The 19,377-nt window shown below is 38.5% G+C and overlaps 1 protein-coding gene across 1 annotated transcript in view; it reads right to left on the bottom strand.

Moving 5' to 3' along the window:
• Positions 1-561: 561 nt before the first annotated feature.
• EFNB2 (ephrin B2) overlaps positions 562-19,377 on the bottom strand; it is a 38,272-nt gene continuing 19,456 nt past the window's right edge. Inside the window, exons 3-5 of the mRNA XM_069970751.1 lie at positions 6,383-6,475; positions 5,385-5,498; positions 562-4,165 (exon numbers count right to left, since the gene is read on the bottom strand). Of these exons, the coding sequence (XP_069826852.1) occupies positions 3,783-4,165; positions 5,385-5,498; positions 6,383-6,475 (590 nt within the window). The 3' untranslated portion in view covers positions 562-3,782. The remainder of the gene's footprint in view (positions 4,166-5,384; positions 5,499-6,382; positions 6,476-19,377) is intronic.

The following is a 19,377-nucleotide window of genomic DNA, read 5'->3' on the forward strand; positions in this document are numbered from 1 at the left end:
TAAGGGCAGTGACCTTCCTATCTGGGGCACTGGCCCTGAATCTTAATGCCTAGCAACACCACTGCACACAATATTATGAATTTGACAAATATTAGATATATTTCATGGTGTTATATACATTTTCAATGTGATACTTACATTTCCACTACACTACTTAACATAGAAAATAAAGCAATTCCTTCTTTTAAGGGGATGTCCCACAAAAATAGGTTATCCCTATTCCCAGCATAAAGAATAAATAATGCACAATGTCAGCTAATTGTGGCCTTTCAACATGCTAAAAAAATCAGGTTATGTGACGTCTGCTGTGCGTCGCTGTGTAAGGAGCGACAACATCAGACCACTGCTGACTTCAATGGGCCGCCAAGATGATCTAATAATAATAATTTGGGCCGCCCCTCCCCGCTCGCTGCCTGTCATGTAATAGCACTGTCCTTCAGACTGACAACGTGTGGGCAAGTTTATCATGTATAATCTATCACTCCTTTCTAGATCTAATGTTCCCATACAAGTGTTCAGTAATAAGAAAAAATGAGAAAGAAAACGCAAATTACAATAATATCCATAGGAAAAAATATTTTATTTTTTAAGAACAAATTCAGTTTGAAACAGACGTGGAATGTGAAATTTTAGAGATTTGTTGTCTTGTAGGGAAGGGGCTGAAGGGCTAAATACAATGTGAAACTAAAGCAAAAGTTGTAAACCTAGGGCTATTTCGTTTCTTAAAAAAAGGAAACAAATATTTATAAACTCAGGCATAATACTGTGTTACTTACAAAATTGGACAAAATTATTTTAAATAAATATTCATGGTACACAATTACGGCACATATATGCAGCAATTTGGCAACCTTTTTTTTACCTTTTCTTCCTCATTACAGTGCAAAGGGAAATGACACTGCCTTTAAACAAGCGGTAGCTAAATACATAGCAAAAATTCAATTTTATACAAAACATTTTGCTTAGACTTTGTAAAAAAATCCAACATTGCTCTATGTACACAATCTAGTTAAGAAAATCCATTTTCTGTCTTTTTTTTTCCATGTGTAATTTTTCTTTTTTTTCTATATTAATATTTAAAAAGGTGAATAAGGCTACGGACACACCCCAAATCCAGATACAGTTCTCCACATATTTACAGCATCTTCACTTTGACATAATGGTGCAAATTCCTAAGTCGGGTGACTAAGGATCATATGATCTCACAAGCAAGGCATTTACAGAAACAAAAACAAAAAAAATTCCAAACCTGAACCGACTTCTAAACAAAAGGGAACAGATTGAAGATTGTCATTCGGCATCAAGACACAAAACAGACAATAAAGTAAAGGGTTTAACACTATTTGCAGGTCATTGCATTTGTGATTAAGATTTTCACAGCTTGAATTAAAACAAGGACATGGTCAAAGGAGTTAAAAAAATAAAGTGTCCTTTCTATAGCACACAGGATGACAAAAATTTAAAAAAAAAAAAAAAAAAAAAAAGGCGGCACAGCATGAGTAATTCCCATCAACTTAGTGTACCTACATGAACAATTCTGTGCATCACACTCAATTGCTAGAAAAGAACTGTCGCAAATGCTAACAATGTCTTGCCACCTTGCATTTGTTTAAATGACCACACAACTATTCCTTCGTGCCAACGTAATTTTCAGGTTCAACAATACAAAGGATCAATCAATCCTTTGACAGTTTGTCGTTGCAGGTGCTCCTTAGAGACTTGAGAACCTTAAAACGTTGTTACTAATTTTTTTCTTTCCAATTCAGAGAGCAAAGTGTTACCATAGAAACAGGACTGTGTTGATGATATCTGTTTTGCATAGCACATAAATGTAGGAGAAAGAAGGGGGAAAAAAATGACTGAAAGAGGAGAAGATGGTGATGGGGGAGTATAGGTAGAAAAGAGGAAAAACTAGGTATTGCGCTCTGTAACCTGCCGAAGTCTAGTAACATTGTTGCATTAAGGCAAAAGGAAATTCTAATGGAGAGAATGACTTACAAAACATCTTCTCATCTTTGTTACACGTATGATGCAGTAACACTGATTTCCTGCTTTTTTGGGCTTGAACTTCCTAGTCTGCTCGTGTTGCTCGTGTAAGACGCCTTGAGAAGGCTTTGTTATTTTCCTTCTTTTTTTTCTCACTATTGTTATTTTTGGACTACAGTTGTTTTCTCTCCCACCCGCCAGAAGCAGCGTCCGACTCTTCTGTAAGACTATTTAACTGCTGAAAACTGGATTTCATATCTTCTGGCGGGGCAGGCTGTGCAATATTAAATTATATATTAGTAAAATCTTTTTTTTTTCTTTTTTTTACTATATATCCCCTGTGTGCTATACACCTATTAAATAAGTATTTTTTATTCTTTCCTGTTCTCCGTACTAATAATTTATTTTATACCTAAGAACTGTAAAATGTTTGCCATATGTGCTTTTTTTTCTTTGAAATAGAGCACCAGCGAAATGCCATGTCAGCTAAGGTTTCTATGCCGCACTCCTCCGGGACAGTATGACCACAAAGCTAAAGTGTCCAATCATTCATTCTATAAGGGCCGGGTAACGCCGTTTTCTCAAAAATATACCAATGTGAAAAATAAAAAAATAATTTAAGCGGAGATGTGGAATATTTGCTCTGCTATGACCTGTGGTACTAGAACTCACAGGTCAGATTTGGCTTTCTGCTATTGAAAGCTTTTCCTAAGCTGAGGAATAATATGGTCAGTATAGCACCTGAGTCTGCTTATAAGTTCAGTCACAACAGACTAGGAGTTTTTATACAACATCCTCTTATTGCCTATGTCTCCAACAGTCTAGCCTCATCACCACTTACTATTTGTTCTTCTCTACCTGCTTATGCATTTGTCTAAATATCGCCATCTTGAAGGTATTCTGCGCTTCGGCATACCACTGCTAGACGGACAGAATACCCTTAGCTGCAGTCTTCACTGCATTTCATTTGTCTTTCTAAAACTAAGATATCAAAGTGCTTCGCTGCCTATATAGGTGTCTGCCCTATGTCTAATGTCAGAGGCAGCAGCAGCATTTAACTGCATTTAACAACTTATCCTATGGACTCCAGGACTCACTGACAGCCATGACTTCAATGCTGGAAGGCTCGCTATTAGCAGATACAATTTCCATAATATATTACCCATTCGAGTGTGACTGCAGTAGAAATGGATGGAGCAAGAGTCTACAAAGGTTAATGTTCCATTAGTGATATAGGAGGTGGAGTGAAAGAAGTCTTACGTGAAGGATACAGTCATCCTAGACAACAGAGTAAATGAAACAGTGATGGACTAAAAAAGCAGAAAATGCAGTTTTTATGTGTTTCCTTAAAAGTCTTAGACACATGTTTCTGACAAATCCAGTATGCACTGAGAAAGTCAGTGGATGTTAAATCAGAAGATTGCATTTCAAGATAAATATTCTAAAGCATCTTAAAAATGCCTAAAATGAAAAATGTCAGTGATTCTGTCTGTATTAACCTGGTTTTGTATACAATTGGATGCCCGGTGCTCATGGCTTAAAAAGAGGGTGAACATGACCAGGGTATAGCTTTCAGAATGGGTATTTTGTCATAGTCTTCCAGCTTGAAATAAGCACTTTTCACAGATCCCATAAGCTGCACAGCTTAAAGAGGCTTTCTCTGAAGGAAGGTTTTCACTTGTGCCGGTTCCCCAATGCAAGTTCATGTTTATGCATAAGGAATCACCAAAAAACCCCATCAGGAAGCAATGGACCTTTCTTGTCCTTAATATTGTCAAAAGGTACCATCACTATCCTCAGACCTTGTAGTAAATATTTGCAGGACTCTGTGGTGGCATTTCTTGCACAATGTAAACAGGATGTCCATAATCTCCGCTGACCTTTTCATAATGGGGGCAGAAAACACTGTCTGCAGTCCTTAGAGGGATGATAATGTCACTTGGCTCTGAACCGTTATTATTGCCACTGCGCTTTGGTGTGGCTAATGTACTAAGGGACAAAGTTGTTGTATGCTGAGGTGAATGCTTTCTGTGTCGTCTTCTGTATTTCAACAAAAGCACCACTAAAGTGATTATGATGACGATGAAGATGATGCACCCTGAAGCAATCCCTGCGAATAAGGCCACCTCGGATCCTATGATACTCGTGTGTCCGGAGTTTCTGCCGTCTGTGCTAGAACCTAGGAAGAAAGAAACCAAACATTAGAATCTTGGAATAAATGCACTCCTGTTTTATATGGTCAAAATGATTATTCTGAATTCTCGGCAGACAACGAACAATGAACTGGCTCTTATCTGAACTTTGACAAAGCAATTACCCTTATAAGTAGCGAAATACAAACAGAGGGAGAAGGCGATCAATATTAAACAAGACTTTGTCTCTCATAATCCTACTTCCAAGCTGATGTTCAACCACATTGTTGCTTTTATGGACATCCATCAACCAAGACAGCCAGACTACGCTATGCGTCTCCTCCTGTAGCAATTGCTGGATGTCCTCTTACTTTACTGCAGAAGAGGCATTCCCAGAGGAGTTGCCCTAACAGTATGAAACATTATCTTATTGTATTTCCCTGCAAACGCTGATTAACCTGTTTAGTGCCTAAGGGGAAATGCAGCCAAGTTCCTTTATCCTAATACGAGCTAGAGAATTCACGATTGCTGATGCTGTAATGTGCTGGTATCTCATGTAGCTATCGGTGCAGAGTAAGAAGCTATCTACCCTCATGAAAACCAAAGTTAATTTGTGCAACACAGTAGAAATATTAATGATTCAGCTTATGTAATAGACAATTAACTAAACAAATGACTGCACATCTGGCAAGCAATAAAAAGTGTCACATTGAACAGTCTGATATTCTGTGCTCTCAGCATATTATGAATTAATTAGAATAATAAGCACATATAACATAATGAGCACAATGGGGGACATTATGGATGCGCACATGGTGAGGGACTCCTCCCATTTTTCACTTCAGAGGGTCATGCCAGACGACACATTCAAAAAATTAGTTACAACACTGTAGCTATAAAATCATGTTATCAATGCAATTAATCATTACCCATTCACCAATAAAGGATAGTCATCGTTCAAGAGTATGCATGTACTGTATGCACAACCATTCAACCCCTGCACTGAGATATGTTGGATTAATACAGACCATTGATGTTCATTTAATTTTCAGATCTACTAGTTCAGACTACTTTATGGGTCTGCATGATCTCCAATTATAGAAATTCTAAGGGTGAGCGTCTAGAATGTTGGTATTAAAAGCTGCCTATTCCCAAAGTGATGTTTTGCTTGAACAACACTATTAAATATAGACCAATAAAATGTATATTTATTCACGCAGGATCTAGATCTAGATGAAGACACAAGATGGTGGTACTGATACTTACTTGCAGGGCTATTAACAAATGGACTAGTGGTTGAGCTCTTCCCATTTGAGCCTGCCTCCTCATCTGGACGTCTAGATGGACCTAAATCCCGATTGGAACCCGGAGAGGAAGGATCTAAAAAAAAATACAAGTCTATTTTAGTACAGGAGATATCAAAAAGTTACCAAGTCAAGTAAAGGAACAAAGTAAGAACACAAAGGAACAAGGAAGAAACAGGAATTTAGAGAAGTGCAAAAAAGTCCCTTTAAAAGAATCACGCAATGCAAGTTATTCTAGATGCTGAGATTGTAAGACCATCTGCAGAAACTATAGGGATTCTCACAGTTGGCAAGCAAAGCTCGGCAAATGACATTTCAATTTAACAGAGTGAGTTGATTGACTACTAAAGCAAGATCTAATTAGGAATATTATTCATTCTTGACACATAATCGGTTATCTATATGTAAAGGGACAAAGCAACCTATACAGATTATATGAGAAATAATAAAGCTGCTGAAACAACATTTACTGTAAGCAAGAGGGGGAATAGGCAGTGTTTACATCCATCTATTCTGTGCATGTCTAAGAAGAGGTTTAAATATTACTATAGTCTACATTTACATTGTGGAGGTCTAAACACTCTGTAAATAACGCTGTCAGCTGGGGTGACTACATACCACCTAATAGGAGATACAAGTTCATCTGTATTACTATAAAACTATAGAACTATTATAAATTTTCTGATAAAGTTATACACAGCCTTGCCAGATGTAGAGACCTAGGTGGTCTTAAAAGCTGCAGGCAGGATGCAGATGGGTAGTCTTCCCATCTTTGGAAAAGTCTTTCCTTTTGGAAAGATTTTTGGCTTGGCATATATCCCTTAGCATATATCCTAGATGGAGTGAACCACTGACTTGAAGGGTCACAACCTTTCCAATGAGGCTTGAGAGCTATTTTGCATATCCTTTCTTCCAATGAAATTAAAGTAAATAAAAATTTTCAAAGAAAAAGGTTCTCACCTTGCCCAACTTTCATAAGGATCTTCATGGCTTTAGTTACACATACACCGCCTTGCTGGTTATCCACACCCTCTAAAGAGCCATTTGATGTAGCTGTAAAAAAAAAAAATAGGTATATACAAGGTCAAAACACAATCTGTACTGTATACAATACACAGATGCACAGTCTGTTAGTCGTCTACAGTCTACTGCTAACTTATGACCATGAATACAAAGTTAAAAAACACTGAATTCTAAAAGGGGGCTTTGAAGGCTCCCACCTGGATTTTCTGATTTAAAGTGTTTTCCCACATTTATGCCATTTTTTATTTTGTATAAATAAGATCAGGAAATTACATAGATGGTGTAATGTATCAGTTAATTGTTGCCATTAAGAAAAGTTAGCTGGTTCCTGTCAAACCAATCACAGAACGTTTCATCATAAGAGCCTGTTTTCAAAACAACATAAAGGATATAGGAGTTTGATTAACACAATCAGTTAAGTCCTTGCAGCCACAAATACATATATTATACATCAAAGGGCTTCTATCGAACTAAAAGATGTGGTCAACTTGAACTTTTTGAGAAAGTAAGGCCAGTCACAGGTGCTATGTATTTGCTCAAATCTATCAGTCTTGAATCCTAAATAAACATGAATGTCCAGCTCAGGCTAGCGTGCATGTTATTTTAACATAAAGCAGAATAAAGACAAGCCTATCTTGCTGATTGCAAAGGTTAAAATCCATCCTGATCCTAGGTCCCCTAATGGGAGAAGTTGTCACGCCATCTAGCAAGCATTAGATTGTCAGCTAAAGAATTGGGATTCAGTAAGACAAATCTATTGTCTAAGGGTAGACCTGAAACAGAACACCAAATTGAGTACTGGATTATAAACTCATAGATAGAGAGTTATGCTGCGGCAATGCTGGATTCATAGCAAAACTACTTGTCACTGCCGTGTAATGTCCTCCATGCTGCTGCTTCTATAAATGTGAGATAGTGGAAGAAGCAGTAGCAGTGTCTGTCTGTGTCTCACTGCAGTTGCTCCTCTCCTTATCCCTATCTTTATAAAGGTTTATTGTCACTTGCTGTAACCTGATCACTAAGTGAAGTGGAAAATAGCTCTCTCCCCTCATGCCTGGATTTTTTCAGTGGATTCAAAGTGAGGGATCTGTGCAAAGGGGCAGAAGAATACGAGTCTGATAAGAGGAGAAAGATGCTTTTTCCTGTTCATAGTTTTACGTGTGCCCTGCTCTCTTTAGGTAGACTTACATCACTCTCTAATTGGCCTCCCTTACTACCCCCACCCCCCTTCATTTGGGAGTGTACCCCTATGCTTCATGCTTTTATACCTGTACATACAGATATTGGTTGCTGACTGGTTGACCCACCTTCTCTCACACAACCATATTATATATATATACATATATACATACACACACTGTATATATTTCTCATGGATTGTGAGCAGAGCCCCAACTTCTCTTGATTGATTTGAAGATTCGCGTGTAGTTCTGTAATGTGTGTTTATGAACTTATGTACCATCCAGATTGTAAAGTGCTGAGGAATATGTTGGTGCTATATAAATAATAATACTAATACTACTGCTACTGCTAATACTAATACTATTATTATTATTTCCTACCTTAGCTTGTGCTAACGATCTATGGAAAAGAATTTACAATTGGACATACTATTAAAGACTGGATTGAGAATAGATCTATACTTTGTGTTTATCCACACACAATACTCTAAAGAAAGACACTTATTCTGCATCCACTAATTGTCCAGACACTCCATTGTATGAGTACAGCAGGCTTGTACCACCCATCCATCTATTGTCCACATGACGCTACCTCTCACAATACTCATAAATCTCTCTTTAACTTGTCTACATGTGTACTTAGGCTTACATGTACAATAAAACAAGTCTACATAGGCCTTGCTTGCTTTCTTTCATTAACACACAGGCATTCCAATGCAATGCTATGATGTCTCCCTCTTAAACCGTCTTATCAAACTTATTCTTATTCCAAGCCCTTCTTTAGGGAAAGGGAAAAAAAGCGATAGTAATTTAATCTATGAGTACATCTGACAGCGTGACACTAGAACACAAGGCTCACAAAATAATGGAGACATAGTTTTTTTTTTTTTTTAGCGGAAGCAAAAATCAATAGCAAGCAGCAGCCCTAGACATAAATCAAATGTGTCTTTGATAAAAGTGTTTTTTTTTACAACCTATTTGCCAATGTACTGGCAAGCAAGATAGAGGAGAAATAGGTGCAGAGAAACTAAAAGCTGAACTGGAGCTATGCTGAAGCATTTTTTTTAATTGTAATGAAAGCTGCAGGGTGCCCTGTCCTTTGTCAGCCACAAAATGTATTTACTATTGAAAAGAGCCTTGCATCTACTGTTGGGCTGTCAATCACCCATTACACATAAAGACTGCGAGTGTGCAGCACAAGAGGGAGTTAATATAACCCAACATTTTGTAGCAAAATGGAGCACACCTATAGCATAGTTGATTATAGAAGCGTCAGGATCTAATTCAAGCTAGAAGCCTCATGTAATAGAATGCCAACATAAATCTGACTCAAGCAAGCATTTCTCTATTTGAAAAGTATTCTGCTTGGGAACTACAAAACGCGGCTCACTCGAAGCCATTTCATCATTTATATTAGTGCACACTATTTTAGTGTTACGGCCACTATTTTAATTTTTTTTTAATGCGACGTTTCATGAAGGCCTTTGTGTCGAGTAATTTTGCATGTCACAGTCTTTTTGCGTGATCTCTCGGAGGTTCCGAAAATAGCTCTGGGCACAGCAAAGCTCATCCTCAAAAAATGAAGCGTTATCTGGTAGCATAGCAAAAGGCCAAAGCCACATTACACCCTTAATTAAAACTGACTACTTGTAACAACCTCTATAGGGAAATTCAGAACACCAGCAATTTGGATGAATTCCTTTGCTTCCTATTCAAAGCACAATAAAGGCTTTTTATTAAGCAAACACATGAAATGACTGGAAGGCCTTTCTGATATTGAAGGGGTATTCTCTGTGGCCATTTTGTATTCTAAGCAGATGACAATGACATTTAAAGCAAACCCTTTAAATCGAATAGCGAAATCACCATAGAAACGACAAAAAAAAAAAAAAAGCAGCAACCATATTTACATTTCAGACATTATAATGTTAATAAAAAGGTATCAAAAGTCACCCTTTGCCTGAGGCACTAGGAAAACATTGCATTTCATTTAGATTTTAGGAACCAAAATGTTACTTTGTGCTCTAAATCATTTTAGTTCCTAAATCAATCTGAAGAGGAAAGGTCGGTCCATGGCCCTAATATCTGGATGAATTTTAAATAACGACATACCTTAAATGAAATATATTCACAAACTAAAACCAGACACTAATACATATTCTTTCTGCTAATCTTATTATTTTCTAGATTTTATAGAACCCAAATGGCTGACTTCTATGGTTTAGTTTTCTAGGCATGCCCTGTGACAAGTGCAGAGGTCAGTGTGCAGAAAGGGGGAGAAGGGGAGCCGTGACTATCACCTATGGTTGATCCTGTGTTATGTATATACACATGTAATTCTTTCACTGTGATCCTGCCTGTGATGATATCACAGGAGGAGAATGCTAAAAAGTGAACTCTACTGCACAAGAAGGCTTAGTGGCCAGATTGGGGAGTGCAAGATATCAGATTATTTTTCTTTTAGATTTTATTTTAATTTTATTTTAGTGTTTGTTTTAAACAGATGTGCAGATATTCTCTTATTTAGCAGAGCTCCTGTGATGTAGTGGGCTAATTAATAGGACCCTATTATTGAGGATATCAGGATTACAACCAGTTAACCTTCTGTTAAAGAGGTTATCCAGGTTTAGAAAAACAAGACTACTTCCTTTGACAAATGGCACCTGTCCTGTCCTCAGTTTGTGTGCACCTCAGTTGCTTTGAAGTGAATGGATCTTAATTGTAATACCACACACAACCTCAGGACAGGTGTGGTGCTGTTTTTACTAAAATGTAGTATTCTTTTTCAAATCCTGGAAAACTTCTTTAAAAAAGGTAAGGTATTAAGTTCTCAAGAGCTGTAAATTATGTAGTATGAAAAAAATATATATTTTTTATATTGTTTTGCATCCTTCACAGACAGTTCTCCTATAATCGTCTGCTGCTCATTTAATGGATTTTGTTTTCAATTTAGATGTTAGTTAAATGCTTAAAACTTGTCAGAAAGCTCATTTAAAGCTAAAATGAATTAGTCATTTGTGTTGATGCAGCAGCTTGCACTGAGGCACGGTGATGAGGCAAGTCAGGATGAAACGGTTCTTGAGAGCAACCATATTAATTCTTCAATGACTGATATCTCACAGCGCTCTCTCTATAGCTGTTTTTTTTTTTTTTTTAAAGAAAAAGCTCTAATAACACAACACATTAAGAAGAGATTTGCCCAATTTGCTCCATAGTTTCAATGAATTGAGTTTTTGTCTCCATAATAAAATCACAACATTAATTTCCTGCCATTTAAAAGGGAATTAATATTCCAAACCCTTTGTTTGTACAAATGCTATAGCTAAAAACTTGCGGCAAAATGGAATGTGCAATTTCTAATGCCCGAGGCTGAAAGCTGTTCCTACTTTAAGAGCATTTGCTCCAATTATTTTATCATTTGCTCTTGGCTTTTGTTGTCCTAGGAACAAAGTGCTACTGAATTTTTAATTTATAAAGCATGGTGTGAATGCTAACATGAGTAATGTTAGATCTCAGATTGGAATCCCAATGCTTTTTAACAAAAGTAACGCTGTCTAATTTTCCCATTAGGTTACCTTTTAAGTAACCACTTGGTGAATGGTCTATAGAAAGTCTACCAAAAACATCTAAATGTCCTAAAGGATGGTGAAATTAAAGGTCAGACATGTCCGAAATTAGGGTCAGACATGACAGACACGATCAAGTACATAGGCACTCGTTTAAGGAGCCTATCAAACAACCCAATTTTATAGTTGACACAGGGAAATGAAACCCTAAAAATCTTTGCCGGTTGGTGGTACATGATCATGATGGTACACATGCTAATTCGTCGACCCAATGCTGTCTCATACACAAGGCAATAATTACAGGCTGATATTTGCCCTTGGTACACGTCCCTTTATTGACAATTGCTCAGAGCAGAGCTCAGCTTGTCAAAGACTGGACATCAATGTTCTACAACAGGTGTGTTGCTCTTGCTAACATATGGCACATGCTTAGCCTACTTGCTCATTTGTGCCCCCCTGCTGACAGTGAGAAGATGAGAGGTTTACAGTTTGTTGCACATTTGGCCATTAACACTGATGCCAACCTGAAGCTCTTTTCTATCCGCAGCAAGACATGAATAGTTAACATATCAAACAGCTCGAACAATAGACAAGTGATTTATGGGGCCTATGCCTGTACGCAATGTGGCTCTATATGTCTTGGACAGACATGCCAGGGTTTGTCCTTACATTACTGCAATATGTAGTGGTATCTACAGATGTAACAAACCTGTCAAAACTAGTCTATCCCAAGTCACGGGCGGAGTAGGTGAGTAGTTGTCAGATGCAATGACATTGTACGGATCGTGGCTGGGGTTGCGGCACGGATTGCGTGAATGGCTGCATTTACTTGGATGGCTTCTAAAATTGTCCGTGGTCACGAATCCGCGACCATGGACAATTTTGTGTGACGTGTGAATGCAGCCTAACTCTACAATGTCTGTAGTCAACCAATAGACATTTGTTGGACTTAAGTCTATAGTGCAGTATAGGCCTTATAAAACATGCATCAGTTCTGCTGACCCCATCTAGAAGTTTGAATAATGGGGTAACCACCAAGCTTCTAGGCATTCCATTTGCTATGTGGCAATCAATAGATGCCATCCTGCTACCCTTCCTAACAGAATCCATGTAAAGAGCTGGAACACATGGCTCACGTTGGTTTGACTATTTACTCTATCGGTCTATATATCTGTTCCATTTAGCGTTAGAAATGCTAACTCAAATTGAAAAGCTATTGAATCAGCAGCTAAAACAGAAGCAGCAGGCACAATCTGTTTCTGGCTATGATTTTTATACAGTCCCCATGGAAGGGAAGTAATATTACATTTTAATATGTCTTCATTTGATCGTTATTACCCTACTTCCCAGGAGACTAAGCTGCTGCATAGATCTTGGCTGATTTTGGCCTATCAAGACAGTAACACTGCACTAATCACATAGAGCACTGAGCTGGCTGGGTTTCTGCCTCTACATATATTTTCTCTGATATGGGCTGAAGAAAAAGCAGTAATAACAGCCAAATCCATCCTCTGCAGTTGATTGTTGCATGGTAGATAGTTGAAGACAGAGAGTGTCTATTTTCTAATTACTGTCTATAATGTCTCTTCTCCTACATTCTGCTCACGCTACATGGTAATTTAATCATAGTGTTGAGATGAATTACCTGCGAGTTTTTAAAGCCTAGTTAAACGAATATTCATTTCTCCAGTCATATCCGTTTGGGCTTTGCAAGAGAGGGAGGCAAGTGTAATAAACATCCCTCGTCTCGGTAAAAAAAATCTATTCTACTCAGTAAAACAGAAAAAAAAGAGAAAGCCTTTAGAATCACGCATTATTAAGAAGCAATCCTTATTGCGAGCTGTACTTGATCTAATGTCCGCTTCACAGGATTATCAAGCTCACAGCTCTTTTATCAAAGAAAATCCTTTGGCGGCAGGACCATGCAAGCACGTTCTGGCTCTTTTCATTTGTCTCCCTGCCTTATAGTGCATTCTGCTGGACTGTCTGTCTTAGCAGCCTGTCCATTACACTGTATGTGACCAGCCAGCAGTATGGGTTAATGAATGTCCCTGTGTCATCATTTTGATAATCCACTGGTAATCCATGCCTCTATATTAATGCCTTATACATGTACAGCAGCAGCAAAAAGCATTTGTTCTCTCGGAGACAGACTTTGCAAAGGGTGTATCGTGTTTTTATGGCAATATCCTTCAATATTAGAAAAACCAGGGAGCGTGATCTCTTGCTAGTGAGGAATTATTCTAAGGAGCATAAGCCAAAGCTGACATAAAAGTCATATCGGTCAAAGTCATGTTAGAAAGTGGGAATGTAAAAGCACCGAGAGCATAGAGAGAACTACATGTCTGCGAGTGTAATGTTATTGAGCAAACTGTACAGACACAAAGGGAGAGGCATAGCACAGTAACAGTGTACCTAGAGAGTTCAGGAGAATGGGGCCTAATTGCTGTAATAGTACATAAAAATTGCAACCTATGTTTTCTGCATTTGTTTAAATCTTTGGTCTGTTTAGGTCTAAAGCCCCTATTACATGGAGGGGGGGGGGACTCAGAGGAGCAAGCGAGTGCTGACCTGACAGGTCAGCACTCACTTGCTCCTTGTTCCCCGCTTGCTGCCAGTGCTATTACAAGTTCCGACAGTGAGTGGGTAAGAGCTGGAGGTCCGCAAGGAGCTGTAAGGGGGATGTCTGGGTGATAGCTGGAAAATCCGAGCAACCCATAGAAGTTAGCAGCAGTCTGTTGCCACCGCTCCTTTTGCACGGGGTGACGGCAGCATATCGCTGCTATCTAGATCGTTGATTTTTCGTGAATGTCGAGTGATCGTTGTCTTCTATTACACAAGATGATTATTGGCTATAACTGTCAATATCGGCCGAATACGGTCAATAATCGCTTCATGTAATGGAATTAAAAATAAAAATAAAAAAAATAGCCATGGGAATACTGAAACAATAATAATGGGACTGTATAAGGAAAAGTAAATTTCCACTTCCTCCTTCTGATGATTTTTTTCTGTGAGAAGAATCTGCCAGCCGGCTAGCCCACTGACTGGCTTAGCAGACACAAAGTGTCTTTTGAAGGAGGTAAAAATAGATTGCAACAGGGACCAGAAAACTGCAACAGAAGAGTCAGGAAGGTGAGTATGCAGGATTTTGATAATGAAAACATTTAAAGCACCTATTGCAGGCCATGATGCCCAAACTTTTCCCTCAATTCTGCCACTAAAGGCGCATGGTGAGAGCTCAATAGAACTTAATAATTGGCGGTTATTCAGTTTTGATCTAATGTTTATGGGGAGCTGCATAGTGTTTATAACAAGAAAAATCAAAGGCTCGTATTTTAGAGAAATGGTAAAAAAAAAAAAAAAAAGAGAGAAAAAAAAATCTCTATTATGATGACTCATTAACAAGAAACCTATTATAAATGCTCTATGGCATATATAGAAGCTAGCGCTCTGTACAGAGATTTCATTGTAATGGTGTGTGGGCATTAGGAGCCATGATGAGGAAGACAGACATTTATTTTACATCAGCTCCAGAGAGACTGAAAAAAGCCATCAGTTGGTAATCAAACAAATATCTGTAAGTCGTAATCCAACAACACAGAATACATTACAGTTTGTGAGCTTTTCTTGAGAGAAATTTCCCTTTCAAAGCAAAGTGCACTGAAATCCCATTCAATTAGGCAAATAAATGTAATGCTACAGAATCATGAAAGGAAAGCCTGCACTGGTAATCACGCAGAGGGAACACATTACTGCAATAATGCAGATAGACATTAGCCAAGTCAAAATGCATTGACATAAAGAATATATACATGGGGTTATATAAGACATGATATCATCTGCAGCTGAGTGCAATGCCATTCGCAATCATCTCAAGAGTCAATGACCTTTGACTCTTACTATATAGCCAAATACTAGCTTTAAAGCATCCACCCACTATAGGACACTATCTTGTACTGATCTAAATAAACATCCTGTATTATAGTGCAGGGATGCATTATAAAGGCTTGTTTCACACACCGCAGTTCTTTGGAAAACTGCCACTGCAGTTTTTGAGCCAAAGTCAGAAGTGGATCCAGAAGTATAAGTCCTTCCTTTATATTTCCCACTTCTTTTCAATCCACATCTGGTTTTGGCACAAAAAACGCATCAGCAAGTTTAAGGGGAACCTGTCACCCCAGGCAACACTCTCAAACCCACATCACCCCTAGACAGGGCCCCGCATACATACCCGCTCCTGCATGTCCCACTCCCGATGCTGGTCCCACGATGGAGATCTGTGTGCTCAATATGCAAATGAGCTGAGATGAGTCCAATGGCCATAGGAAAAACACTGGAGCAGTGATTTCATATGGCCATTGGACTCATCTCCGCTCATCTGCATATTGGGTGTGCAGGTAAGCCGCGGCCAGATCTCCACGGCAGGAGCAGATATGTATGTGGGGCCCAGGGGTGATTTTAGGGGGCCTGCCCGGGTTGACAGGATCCTTTTAAAAAACTGCTGTGTGAAACCAGCCTTAAGTGTCTCATTCAAACCAAACAATTCTCAGCCATCCCAGGTGATCTGCATTCTAGGTGGAGTTTTTATAACATGCACTAACTGGTACGATAAAGTATTGGTCCCCCAACCTTTTGTCTTGCTACATTCTGTACAAGAACTGCAACATTGTGTTCAAAAGTGTACATACCCTTTAAAGGCACCAAACCCAAGGGGCATTGTACAGACAGCTGCTAATATGTCCAAATGTATAAATGTATAGTCATTGAGGCCGACATTTTTCTAGACTTCCTGATGATAAATCTATTGTATAATGCCGTCAATCTATTCTGAAATGCTAGTAGATAACACAGGCTTATCTTTTATGTGACTTTTTTTTAAATAACTTCCTTACAGAGAGGAGACAAAGGAAAGCAAGTTTTAGACATTCATTTTTAATGTTCTAAGACATTTCTACTTGTTACTGACTTTTTTATGAAGTATATACTGATGTTTCCCAGTTTCGGCAAAGAAAGAAGATACTTTTTTACGTTTGTTTTTTTTTAGAACTTTGGAATATCTACAGAAGTTTTTTTTTAGACTTTTTTTTATAGACTAATGTATAGCAGGAGTTTATGAATTGTTCATAGTTCCTAAGAAATGTTCATTGGGGGGGGGGGGATTATATATATATTTTTAGAAAACTGACATTTTTTTAGCTCCTCCTTTTACCCATCATACACATTTCTAAGAGCACCATTACAATGATGTCTCATGCTCTGGCCTTTCAATAGCTTCTAGGAACACTTTACAACCTGAGTGGCTTGAATTAATGAGCACAAATTTCACAGGCCACAGCTGTCTTTGTAAAGCACAGTTCATTGCCATCCTTGCCGATAGCAAAGAAAAAGAAAGAGTGACAAGGACACAAGTACCTTCCCAGGCCGGAGCCCAATACGCCTGCATTTTCTCAAGATGATCAAATAGTCCTTGCAGTAATAAATCGTCTCTCCTCTTGTACAGTCATGGCAGATGAGGAGGGCGAATTCTTTATATAAGCTCATCGTATACAGTAATGAGTGGGGACTCATTGAGGAGTATCCTAATGCCACAGTCATGTCCTCTTTTATTCCAATTTACATATGTACCCTTTGAATTTGCTAAAATATGTATAAACTACATAGTATATTAAGTTCAAATGAGCACACTATGGACCAAAAACATAAAAATGTGCACGTAAGCCTCAGATCTCCGCTAAATTGAAGCTGAAATATTATTTTTATTACTCAACTACGAGCTAATTTTCTGTCTGACTTCAACCTGATTGACTCCGAAGGGCATCTTTAGCAATACAGGCTAAACCGTTCTTGAATTTATATTTACTTTTATGTTCTTGGCCTTTCTCAAGTAACACTGGAGGGCTGGCATTAAAATGATGGGACACAATATAAAAAGGAGGAATTAACAGTCATTTGTAAAAGCGGGAACAACTAAGGGGACCTTGGGCAACAAATGGAAGGCACAGAAGGTGTGAACAGGCAGTGATAATGTGACAGACAATAGGGTGACGATGCGTGGAGGACTACAGCACAGGTGATTTAACCCATCTCATGCCTCAGTAGTTCACACAACGCTGCTATTACTGTAATTACACCAATCAAATGTTTGGTGGAAAATAAAAACAGGCTGAGTGAGCTGATCTGCTGAATTCTCTGGCCGATGTGGGGTCATGGTGCAGGGAAGATCCGCACGCTCGCTCTACTGGCACTAATTGCATGCAATGATATTAATGACCCAGTAATTGCGTTACAAGTGGCACTGAAGTGGAAAACATCATTTTGAGGCAGAGTTCAGCTCTTGGTGGTGAGATTTTACCACTGACTGAGTTAATGCCAACTGACAGTTCAGAATATAACACTACAGATTAGAAGGCCCTCCACTCTCAATGTATAATAGATCAGATGGATGTGATGCCAGCCTAGTGGTAACCCAATAAAAAGGCATGGTTAGACTCTGCCCTCTCAGTGAACTTTCTTTAGACTATTCCTTAGTGGGGATCTGATCAGTTCAATACATTGCCTACAAAAATTTCCCACATGCATGGCTAATAACAAAAAATTACCTAACTCTACAATAATAAAGAGTTGAGAAAGCCAATTACAGAAGAACACAAATTTGTTCCATCTCTAGGGAGTGCCTTTTATAGAAAGAACATCCCCCTGCTGAGCTAAAGACTAAATATAACAAACAAAAAACAGCTAACAAAATGGCTGCCCCTTCTGCTGTAAAGTAACATGCTGCAAAATTGAAAGCCTGGTACAAAGAAGCTTTTTTTTTTTTTTTTTTTAAGTGTTCAATGTTTCGTGTTTCCCTTTCACATCTTGATTACCAACATTACAAATGTTCACAGTGAATTTCAACTTGAGCTATCAATGGCTGCAAATTATATGTCATTTTTCTAAGGAACTCTAAAAAGAATGGGTACAATTGTGTGCGGTATAAGAGCTGCTTTCTCGCTCAGGAGTGATCATTTTCACCTGGGAGCAGCAGTGGCAGCTTCCATTCTGTGTCTGCACTTAAGACATTGTTTTGGAGATCTGTAGCTGCAAATGGAAACTATGAGAACTGGCAAGAAAACTACAATGCAGTCTAGGGGAGATTACGAGACATTCATAATGTTCTTAATGGCGTTTCATGAAAATTTTCCATGCTTACAATTATCAAGGTAATGTGTGTTTAGTTCTTAGATATTGTTAATTCTATAGTATAGTATAGTGAGGTTGATCCTTAAAAAACTGAATGGGAAATGCAGAGTACTGTGGGTCCTAAGGCTCTGTACAGCCTATGTCTGAGACTAGCACCAATCTAGCCGGTCACCGCTCAATTAGCCTTTTACATGGCTCAATGACTATGTGGGCAGTGCCGATTGGATGGTCATTGGGTTGTTTGTGCGGCCCATTACTTGCATCATTGTTGGCCACACATACCCTGTTTACACAATCCCAGTGATCAGCCACCACACGAGAGATTGCTCATTTGTTGCCTGATCGCTGGGTCTTTTATACAGGTCAATAATAGGTCTGTTTGTGTGATTTCACTTAAAGGTGCCTATATAGCATAATATTGTCCGCTTTTTTGTCTGGTTGGGAACCAAGGGCATTTTTGAGGCATCCTACTTACCAGGTCCAATTACACTAAATAGCAAATCACTAGACACTAGTACCATTTTTACCATTAAGATACTCCCATCTGTGCAATCAGATAAACCTACCGCATTTGGGCACATTTTTATACTGGTTTATAAGGGCTTTTATACAACTACACTGGTGTTCTTAGAAGACTGGAAGGGTCTACGCCGCCTACATTCCCCTTCATCATCTCATGTAGCTGGTTGGAGAATGAGATAGTTTGCATTGAACCAAGAGGCCAATTAATTAAGATTAGTTGAAATTGGAAGGGGGAAAAAAGGAGGAGAGGACAAAACATTTCGGGAACCCTACATATTTGAGTTTGTGCATGTCAGAATAAATGATCGTCTGACTGTAAGCTGAACTAATGAGGTCCGCATGCAAGCTGGAGGTTTTCAGGCGAATGTTTCCCGAGGCACTTCTTTACCCACTTCACAGGTCATAAAAGATGTTAGGAAGCCGAAAAATGATTATATTTCATGATAGTCTGGGCAGTACTTTCTAAAAGGTTAGTAAC

This window comes from Dendropsophus ebraccatus, chromosome 5 (assembly GCF_027789765.1).
Source record: "Dendropsophus ebraccatus isolate aDenEbr1 chromosome 5, aDenEbr1.pat, whole genome shotgun sequence".
NCBI classification, from domain to species: Eukaryota; Metazoa; Chordata; class Amphibia; order Anura; family Hylidae; genus Dendropsophus; species Dendropsophus ebraccatus.